The 12,008-nt window shown below is 35.6% G+C and overlaps 1 protein-coding gene across 1 annotated transcript in view; it reads right to left on the bottom strand.

The window, feature by feature from the left end:
• The window catches only part of LOC306856285 (matrix metalloproteinase-17-like), a gene marked incomplete at its 5' end in the record, with an annotated part of 94,580 nt that overhangs the window by 42,339 nt on the left and 40,233 nt on the right, over window positions 1–12,008 (bottom strand). Inside the window, 2 exon segments of the mRNA XM_079395463.1 lie at window positions 8,071–8,206; window positions 8,437–8,569. Of these exon segments, the coding sequence (XP_079251589.1) occupies window positions 8,071–8,206; window positions 8,437–8,569 (269 nt within the window).

Here is a 12,008-nt window from a genome sequence, read left to right as displayed (position 1 = left end):
GCGAAGGAGACGAGTGCGGTCACGTGTGGGGCTTGTCCACGCGCCTTTGGAGAGAAGTGAAAGTGACAGCTCGGCTAGTATCGGTGTATCGATACTTCGGGAAATTAATATTGGTACCGTTCAGATATTTCAGTATCGATATTTATCGAAATATCGATATTTTTGACAACACTAGTAGGGAGCTATAAGGAGGTATGAATTTCTAGTTCAATTCTCCATCCATTTTCGCCATAATGTGCCCTTGGCAGGGTTTCAATAGACAGCCAGCATAAATTGGAGAATAATCAAGGCTGTTTTTTTTTTCATGTCGTCTGGATATTATACGGGCACTAGCAGCGGCAGCTAACCTGAAAGCCAGGCGAAGTGCCTCTGGGAAGATTGCCAATCCCAGCAGCATGTAAACGCCCAAATGTTGAAGTTTAATTTTCAGTCACAATCCCCGTTCTTTGTCTCCATGTGATACAAGACTGATTAGACAGACAAGAGGGGAAAGGGATGAAAAGAGAGAAAATGACAAATAGAAATCAGGGGGAACAAGTTCAAAAGAACTCATTTCCTCTATTCCGTGGTAATTCTCACAGCGGGTCTGACCCTTGCAGATCAGTGGTCCAGACAGGACATTTACTGTATGGTGTTAATCGCACATTAAATCAATCCTCCATGCTCACAACTAGGCGCTGAGAGTGACACACAGCCGGGTGGGTGTTTTAAAGGAACGAGTCCTCAAATTAGTGTCTGTACAATTATGAAACAGAGCGGAATTTAGTTTGTTATTCACTGAAGATCTTTATATCCAACTCATCAGAGATTTTTTAAAAGAAGTTGCAATGTCCAATTCATGAATTAATCATTCCTTTGAGTCAATTTTTTTCAATGAACCAATTAATCCATGAATCAAGCAATATGGTTCTTGAATTCAACTCACTGACTCAATGATTCACAATGGTTACCGGCACACTGGAAGACAAGATTATGAGTGACTTGTAGTACTCGTAGTGACTTGCATTTGATCTGTTTCTCACACAAAGCTATCGTACGAGATCAGAAGACTTGGAATATAGCGTACAAATCATATTGAACCACTTCTATGATGCTTTTTTTCATCCGTATTGAAGTTTGAAAGTTTCGGTCTCCATTTGTTACACAGCCCTGCATCTTAAAAAAATAATTCTGATGATTTGCAAAAAAAAAGGCATAATATTACCTATTTGATGATGCTGAGTTCAAAAATATCAATAAAATCCATCATATATATATATATATATATATATATATATATATATATATATATATATATATAGCATTTCTTTTTTTTACAAAATAAAAAAAGATTTTTCAAATTACATACAATGTATCAGCTCATCAACATGCACTTAATAACAAAAGCAGTCAAATGACAAAAGTTTAAAAGACAAAAAAGTACTAAAAATATATTAGTTAACATGCAGTCAAAAAAAAAATAGAAATTAGGCATAAAAGTATGTCTTCAAAATCATTCATACATGTGAAAATCAGCTGAGAATTAAAAAAAAAAAAAAAAAAAAAAAAGTTGTATCCTAGCTCAGAGGAATCATGTATTTGAGGCAGTTTTTCTTCACCTTACAAATGGTTGTCCAGGAAAAAAGCTACAAAATGAACATACTTTATGAAAAAATGTGACATGCTAGAGCAAAACACTATTTTTCAAATCACACCAAAACAAGTATTGGATTTCATTCAGCAAATATGGTGTATGCCGGTGTTATTGCTGAAAAATTATTTCTCCTTTTGTTTTTCACACAAGAACGTCAGTCACAGGTTTTTAAATGGGTAAATAAATGAATACAGTATTTCAACTTTCGAGTGCACTATCCCTTTAAAGATCGCCTCAGCCTATTCAGTGATATGGTTTTCAGTTACTCTCTCCAATCAAACAGGCACGTGCCATGAGGGATGAAAAGAAATCCAACCCTGATGGATTATCGTCATTTGAGTCCTTTGGACATGGGTGGGATTATCTGGCTAAACTACAGCATAATGATTTACAACCTCCACCCTCATTGTGTGGAGGCATCTGGGCTAGATGCTCAATCGCACACATAGATACCCATGATACAGAAATCACACAACAGCTCCTTCACACTCTCATTGGGTATCGCCCGGAGCGTATTGAGCGGTTGTGAGAAATGTTCCCATTTCAGCCGGCACGGAAAGGATTAGGAGCGTCAAGGGGTTTGATCGACAGAAATGTGATGGGAGTAATGGAGGGTGGTGAGGAAAGAGATGCTTATCATAAAGCCTTTTCACTCTGCTCCCTACTAATCAGCCTGGGAAATCAACCCCAGAGACACACAACGTGAGTCTGGGGGGAAAAACATATTGTCTTCAAAGCAATCACTCCTAATCTATTTGGGTAATTAATGAGAGTGTTAACGAGCAGGCAGTGGCCCTAGAGAATGGTGAGGTGTGGAGTGATAGAGTCATGATGAGAGGCAGTCTCTGTTTGTGACTGATGGTCAATGTGCTCTGAATTCATATGTAGACAGCTGGACCTCTGAACCTGCGTTCTTACAGGCCGATCAATCATTTATTCATCAGTGTTCACCGAGAGGCCATCCAACTGTCTAGACTAGTAAACTGTATGAAAAATAGAAAAACAGTAATACTTTGTTCAAAAGAAACTTAAAAAAAAAATTCAAAACCTTAAGGGGATAGTTCACCCAGAAATAAAAATTCTGCCAGCTTTTACTCACCCTCATGTCACTCAAAATCCGTATGACTTTCTTCTTTGGAATAAAAATTTGATATTTGAAAGAATCTCAATATCCATACAAATTTATAATAACTAAAATTATTAGTTAATTTATTATGACTTGTACACTGTATTCCAAGTCTTCTGAAGCTTTCTGAGAGGAATAAAAAAAAAGTCATTATTCACTGACAATCTTTCACGTTACTGAACTGTTAACACAAGAACCCCTGTGAATGAGTCAGTGAGCTGAACTCCACTTCATGAATGAATCATTCAGTCTGATTCTGATTGAGCCTGCTCAAAAAAGTGATTCATGAATTGATTTGATTCTCAAGTTCAGCTAAATAATTCATTATGAGCTGGCATGGAAATTCATTAAAAATTCCCTTTTTTGTTACTAGTGATACGGAAGCAGACTATACACAGAGGATTATCAAAATGCAATGTCTTTATTGATTCAGCAGAGGGTAAGCAGTAGATGAAGGTTAGTAGAGACTTAGATACTTGATGAGATGCAGAAAGGATATACTGAGGTATATATTGTCTTGCCAGGAACTCGTGGATGACTTGAAGCAGCACACACCCCAGGATGGCGGTGGAGAAGAGGGTCAATGGCTGATGAAGGAAGACAGACGATGGAGACACAGGGAACCAACGATGGAGAGGAACAGGAGGTAAGTAGTCTTACAGGTAAGTAATAGCGAAGAGCAATGAGAGTCCACTTCGTGTAATCGAGATCGGACAACTGATTAGAGAGGGGTGTGTGCTTAAGTAGTGCTTGGGTGATTAGGTGCCGATGAGGTGCAGCTGGCTTGAATTAATAATCAGGTGACTGTGATCATTGTGATGGATTGGTGGTGGAGCCTGGCTGATCTGTGACAACTAGACAGCATGGGGGTGAGCTAAATATTTAATAGACCGTAATAGTTTTGTGATCCAGAAAAGCATTTTAACATCCTCATTAATTCAGATATTTCAGTAAAAAAAATTAAGTATATATATATATATATATATATATATAAAGTTGAAGTCAAAACTTTACCTACACCTATCAGAATCTGCTAAATGTTAATAGAGGATCATACAAAATGCTTGTTATTGTTTATTTAGTACTGACCTGAATACGATATTTCACATAAAATATGTTTATATAGTCCACAAGAGAAAATGATAGTTGAATTTATAAAAATGATTCTTAATACTGTGTTGTTACCTGAACAATCCAAAGCTGTGTTTTTTTTGTTTAGTGATAGTTGTTCATGAGTCACTTGTTTGTCCTGAACAGTTAAACTGCCTGCTGTTCTTCAGAAAAATCCTTCAGGTCCCACAAATCCTTTGGTTTTCCAGCAATTTTATGTATTTGAACCCTTTCCAACAATGACTGTATGATTTTCAGATTCATCTTTCCACACTGAAGACAACTGAGGGACTCATATGCAACAATTGATTCCCTTAAGAATCTTGATGAAAACCTGTCAGCCTGTGCTGATCAAAGCTTATAGTTTCATACTGTCTGTACTTTTTGCTCTCTTATCGATTCTTCTCTTGCCCAAGCCTATTTTAAAATATCTCTCCTCACATAAACCTGTATGATGGTGCTGTGCAATAATTACTCAGAATCCATCGTTGTCTTTCTCCCTTCCTGTCTGTCTTATTCCTTAAACCCCCTTTTCAATAGTCTTGGACAAGCTTTTTATCACTTCTCCCAAAACAAGCTATTACAGGCTTTATTACAGCGACCGGCCTCTCGACTGGTGTACTGGCGCACATCTGTCACTACAACTGAACCAGGGTGCAAAACTCCTGACATGAATTGTACAAGAACTGATAGAGTTCTCCCAGCTCAGTTATAAGAGTCATTTCACCCCGGCTCTGTGGAGGTCACACAGCAGGGTCTGCCCAAACTCATCAACACAGAAAAGGCAGGTTCAAGCAAAAATTAAGGTCACACAAAAATAATCCAAAAGCTGAGGGCGACAGAGCAAAGAATGTGAGGAAGCATAGATATCGGTTATAAAATGGCAAAATGTGTGTGTACATTCTAATGCATTTGACTTCAACATTTAAAAAATAGGTCTACATAATGCTGCTGCTTTTCATACAGTGAAAGTGCTAAGAACTGCAATATTTACAACTGTCATTAGGTCAAAAATGAGATTATAAATGCCAAGCTAAATATTACAACAGACCTCTATCTCCACCTGTATCTCTAAGCACTCAGTATATGATGTGCATTATAAGTCACATAAATCACATACAATTATCTTCAAAGGCCAGCGTGATAGTGTTGTGTAATATATCACACTTTCATTCGCTAAAATATTGAAATATACCCAGAGTGATATTTAAAATAGTTATGTATATTACTTGTCATACGTAAAGACATCATTGCTACATTTTGTCGAGAAATTTTAGGGGATGCCATGCTTCCTGTGTAGTCTTAAAGCAATTGCCACTGGTCAAACTCTCGAATGACCCTGCTGAGTCAGAAAGCCAAACGTCTATTAAGCTGCATGTCTGTGAGGTCAGATGTCTTGAGCAATTTATTCCCAACCATCTGGATGTATGTGTTGAAGATGTTCACAACAAGTCATCTCAATGGGTTTATCAGCTCTAGGATGATGGGAATGTCTCTGCATTTAATAATAGTTCCCTCAAAACAGTTTCTCAATTTTTCTAATCTGTAAGACTTTCTTTTGTGGAACATAAAAGAAGTACATCTGCTATTATAATATAAAGAATTTACATACATTTAAATGTATGCATTTGGTAGATGCTTTTATTCAAAGTGACTTACATTGCTTTTAAAGTATACATTTTAACAGTTCACACATTCTCTGGGAATCAAACCCATGACCTTGTGTCGCTAGCGCCATGCTCTACTGTTTAAAATACATGAATTTATAACAATAATGATTATTTATTCAATAAAAGCATACATTCATTTTCTTAATGATAGACCAAAATTTAAGTTATTATTCATTGGAAATCTTGCTCTCAGATCTCATTCGGGTTTGGCGCAACTTCAGAGTGAACTTTTACCTTAACGTCATCACAGAGAACTATGTCACGATTGAAGACCCACAAATTGCTGGAGTCACCTTTCTGATGATTTCAAAAACACAAACGCTTGAAAAATGACCACAACTATACATCAACAACACAAAACAATTGCTTTACATGCTGATGGTACCTGTATATGAACGACAAAGATCACACTTTCAAAGTTCTTTCAATTCTGCCATGGCAATTTACCCCTAGTTCACAAAGAAATGTCCATTTAAACATCAGAGAAGCAACTTCTACTGAAATTTGTGGGTGTTATGATATTGCAGTGTGTGTTGAGGTAAAAAATGTCTCTAAATGTTGACAAAATGATTTATGCAATAATATTGATTTTGTTCATTATTACGGCTGAAAAAAAGTGAAGTGATTTTACCACCCCTGTTTTGCTTTAATAGGAGCTCAGGAATGAAAACAGCACTCATCAAGCTATTTCATCAGGTATTTAAATGTCAAGAAAATGTTTACCATCCTACAACTGATGAAGCCAACTGATGAAACATCTCCAATAAAGCGAAATTCGGAATTCATGCTATGCATTTTAACACACACACACACACACACACACACACACACACACACACACACACACACACACACACACACACACACACACAGCAGTGGGGGTTCAGTGCCTTGCTCAAGGGCACCTCAGTCGTGGTATTAAGGGTGGTGAGAGCGCTGTACATTCACTCCCACCTACAATTCCTGCTGGCCTGAGACTCGAACTCACAACCTTTGGATTACGAGTCCGACTCTCTAACCATTAGGCCACAACTTCCCCAATAAATCCAATAAATGGGAAAACATATCTAGATGATCTGGAATAAATCATTAAAGTCATGTTCCTTAGTCAAACTGCCATACTGATCGCAATGCAAAATATTTCCCAGCACGGACAACGTCCATAGAGACCTAATTTACCCAGTCATGAAATAAATCTACCTACAAGTAACAAACATGCCTAAACTTTGATGTTTTACCAGTTGAAACACAATAGGTAGTAGCAGGGGTTATTTCACTCTATAGGTAGGGTGAGAGGGATGAGCATAAGCCTTTGTGATTGACAACACAGAGAATGTGAGATCACAGTGGGCTTCTATAATGAGAAACAGTGAAGAACATGATATGAAACCCAAGACAACTGTCTGTAAACAAAGCCTAATATTACACACACAACATAAACACACGCTTCAAGAAAAGACACAATGTCGTCAAAACAGACAGAAACCACTGCCATTTTGGAAAGTTTCGGTGATGGAAATTGGAGGGCTTTCTGACACTCATCTGCAGTACTCTATACAGTACAACCGATAACATCAAAACATATCATAAGATAAGAATGTAACCCAATACTACATAGCTATAATTCTGAATTTTCTACTTATAAAATCAGAATATAAGCCAATTACTAAATATACTGTAAACTAATATTTCCTTGTTAAAAACACAATAAAAACAATATTGTGAAGCTATAAAATTAGTATATAAAATATTTTCTAAGAAATAAGAATCTACACAATATTGTCTAGTAATAAAATCAGAAAATTATTTAGAATATAACCCTACATTTTCTAGCTGTAAAATATGAAAATAACCGTATATTTCTAGCTATTACAAGAGAATATAAATCAGAACATAACCCAATATTTCTATTCATAATATCAGAGCACAAGTCAATATTTTCTAGCTGTAAATTCACAATATAACCTAACTATAGTCAAAATATAACATCATATTTTCTATCTATAAAAATATAAGTATAAATCAGAATATAACCCACTATTTTCTAGCTAAGAAATAAGAATAAGTCAATATTTTGTAGCTGAAAAACCCAACCCAACATTTTCTAGCTATAAAATCTGAATGTAACCCAATATGTTTAGCTATTAAATCAGAATATAAGCCAGTATTTTAAAATCAGAATATAACCCATAATTTTCTTGCTATAACTTTCAATATAAATCAGATTAATTTCTTATTTTGAAGTTGAAATATGCATCAAAATTCCAGCCACTAAAACAATTAAGCCAAAATTGCCACGGAATGCCATTTTCAGCCTAGTTTGTTCACAAAATGCCATTTCAGTTCAGTTCAGAATTCAGCCCTGGCCAAGATCTGTCATTTCGCTGCATCACTAATTCTGCCTCTTTCCATCAGCTCTTACTACCACTGAGGCTTTAATTTAAGTATGCATGGATTTCAAATATATCGAATGCATCTCTGACACGTACAGTATAGCTGTCTGACAGTCTCAGTCTCAAAAATTAATGTACCTCCAGGAAAGATGCCTCTTGTTCCACTTATTCTGAGGAGCTAGCGCTCGCTTTCGTCTGCCTGCTGATATATCCGGCTCTGACACATCTGGCAACGAGCAACGAGGGGTCTGCATTAAGCCCAAGGTTGCTTGGTCTGCAGGGAAACATACAAGCATGCATAAATACAGACCCAAACACATGGCAGAATGCAGATATTTTGATGCTTTTCTGGTCCTGTAGACTGCAAAAGCAAATCTACCAGCTGCAGTAAGCTAGATGAACATGAGACTACAAACCAATCTGAATTACACTGGTGGTATCTACCAGACAAAAACCAAGGACAATGTGGACCAGAGTTTTATTATGAAAATAAAACGTACAAACCTAGTACTCCAGTTTCTTTCAGGCCTCCGAACCTCTGCATGGCTTTGATGGCCCTCGTCAAAGCCTCTTTAGTCTGTAGCTGTCCATTCACAGGATCAGGGGGAGGGAGATAGCCAAACTTGCTCAGCCAATCCTGTGGTAGAAAACAGGTGTTGTGAAAATCAGTTTTTCAAAATGAATATAGGCGCTTTCACTAAAATTGCAACTTTCTGACAACTACCAGGCAGTTTACAGCAAAATGCTTCCTTCTAAGAAGTACATTTTCACACATCCCTCATCAATTATGTATATTTATGGGGGCATGAAAATGGGTACTGGGTTTGGCTAACATATTAAACTTGCACTTTTTAAAGATTAAAATCTTAGTTTATTTTCTTTTATCACACTAATCATAATTAAGTAAACAGACATTTCAAATGATTTCACTACTTTGCTCTGAGCAGATGTTGCAATTTATTCAGATGAACTAAATTCTAACATGAAAAACTGGCAATTTATTAAGAAATATCCCAGGTGCTTCTTCAGTTTTACTGTAATTAAAAAGTTTCAAGCTTTTTCTTGGGAAAACAATTTTCATCGGTGATCATGTCATATTCAATTTCACTTTCCATCCTCTCAGTCATTTGTAAATCTCATTAACTAGCAAAAAAACATAATTTTTGGCGAGAAAGTATTTGCAATGAATTAAATGAATTTTGATTAAGTTTGTCTTATACTCAATCAGTCAATCAATCAATCAATCAATCAATCAATTAATCAATCAATCAACCAATCAATCAATCAATCACCAAGCAATGACTGAGCTTGACCAGAACATATTCCTAAAGGTTTGGTCCTTTAAAAATTATAAATAAATAAATATGTACATGTGTTACATATTTAAAACAAACTAAATGAAAACTTAAATGCCTAAGAATTAGTAAAATGCACACTGATCAGTCCCTAGTATATAGCTCCATGTCAAGGGTAGTTGATCAAACCTCATGAAATCAGCACCACAGACTTTAAAGGGAAAATCACCACCCATTCCAGCACCCACTCACTTTAACTCAACTCTGCAGCTCATCTACTTGACATTGATGATTATTGCGATCGTGCTGAATGACTATTAACAAGTATTGATTTGAGTTGGAAATTCAGGGCAATGTTAAAGATTCAGACACACTCAAGCCTGTTTTTTTCTCCATTGTTGTGCGTTAAGCCAGACTATGTTGAATTTTAATGCTGTTTTGTCAGTCAGATCAATAACTGGGATCATCTCCTCACAATTCAACTGATTCCATTAGTGAAGTTGTTTTGTGCTAGCACAGCACTCTCAGCAGAGCATGGAAACGTCCCAGCTGCACGTCAGCCCAGGCCTGCAGGCAAACTGTTTGCTTATGGATTAAATTTCATATAGCTTTGTGCTAAAACACAACGCTACACACTGTGATACGGTTTATTAAAATGTATGATCTCTGAAAGCGCTGTCACTTGATTAATCATGCCACCTTCATCTTTTAGAAAAACACCATCATGGCTACATTAATTATAAGGGCAAAAGAGAATGATTAAAAATGTCAAAACTAGCTGACTCAAAGTATTATGATGAGGTGGGCTTTCCCTTTAAGTGCCAATAAAAGAACGAGTACATGCTGCGAGTGGACATACCAAGGTCTTTCAGACCAGGGGTGCACAAACAAACCTCTTCACTTCAGTATAACAAATGATGGCACTGACAAGCGAAAGAACTAGAACATCAGCTACCAGAGCTAAAAAACATAAATTTTGCATACATACTCTGTCTTTAAATCAGAATAACTGAAAAGTTGAAGCTAAACTCTGTCATGCTCTGCACTCAAGCCATACCAGACTTAATCGTAACAAGGCTAGAGAGTAGTTAAAAATTTAGGTGTTTCAATCATTTTGAAGTATGCAGTGTGCTTATGGAGTGCTACACTCACTGGACTACTCAGAAAAATAAAAGTAGTGTCTAAGAGACACGTGGATGAGTGGGTCAACAACGTGAAGCACTTACCAGAAGAGCTGACTTACATAAATAGTTCAAGTAAAAACAGAGAAAAAAGATTAAATTTCCTTACCAGCATTTTGTTCCAAACTATTTGACTTCCTTTCCTTGGTGGAACACAAAAGATGTTTTGAAAAATGTTTGTACCGCTCTTTTTTTTCTGCAAATAGCATGATCTTGCACATAGCCATGTTTTACAAAAATAAAATAAAATATTTTTATTAGATAAGAATGTAGCCTAGTATTATCTAGCTATGAATCCAGAATACAACACAATATTTTTAGCCATAAAATTAGAATATAAGCCAATGTTTTTAGCTAAAAACAACAACAACAAAACACAATATAGGCAAATATTTTCCAAGCTAAGCCAAGTTATAAAGTATGAATATAACCAAATATTGCCTATCTATAAAATCAGAAAACAACCTAATATTTTCTAGGTATGAAAGCAGCATATAACCCAACACAACCAACCAATCAATCAATCAATCAATCAATCAATCAATCAATCAATCAATCAATCAACCAACCAACCAATCAATCAATCAATCAATATTGTGTAGCTGAAAACACAATCCAATATTTTTTAGTTACAAAATCACAATATAACCTATAAATAATAAAATTATATAAATAATAAAATAATAAAAAATAAAATAGTAATAAAATCAGAATATAACACAGAACAATTCTAGGCTGTAAAATCACAATGTACACCCCAATACATTCTAACTATAAAAAAACTGAATATAAATCTGAATATATTCTTGAATAAAATAATAATATAACCCAATACTTAACTATAACTCAAAATTTGTGTTCTTGTATACATTATTGTAAAGTTAAGTTAAGTTAAAATAAATTTGGATATGTAGCCAGAATGTCATTTTGTAAATTATGTGATTTTCTAATAAATCACAAAAAAAAAAACATCACCCACAGCTCAAAAGTACTGTACAAGACTGTATTAACAACTGCATTAAAAATTGTTGTTACGTGGGTAGATAAAGCATTATCTACAGCTCTTCAGCTATGTGGCGCTATGCTACACTGACTGCTGCATACTCTGTTTTCCTCCTCCCTACCAGCTGACATAATTTGTGTGTTGACACACTGTCCAGCTGTGTAAAAGTGTGGAGAAGAGGCTTACTCTTTTTGTGTGAGCTCTATTCCCGCCTGGCTGAAATATCGATGCATGACGAACCACTGTGCATACTCAGTATCTCATATCACACACATACTTATATAAACACAGAGTGTGTATATTTATTGTAATCATATGGTAAAATAATCATATATACTGTAGACACACACACACACACACACACACATATATACAGTGTATATATATATACTGTATGAATGTATGTATGTATGTATATATATATATATATATATAGCAATAGCCAAAAATACATTGTATGGGTCAAAATGATTGATTTTTCTTTTATGCCAAAAATCATTAGGACATTAAGTAAAAATCATGTTCCATGAGGATATTTTGTAAATGTCCTACTGTAAATATATCAAAACTTAATTTTTGATTTGTAATATGCATTGC

Source organism: Barbus barbus (assembly GCF_936440315.1).
Source record: "Barbus barbus genome assembly, chromosome: 36".
Taxonomy (NCBI): Eukaryota; Metazoa; Chordata; class Actinopteri; order Cypriniformes; family Cyprinidae; genus Barbus; species Barbus barbus.
The sequence above is the reverse complement of the archived record's forward strand: the minus strand, read 5'-3'. Positions and strand labels throughout refer to the sequence as shown.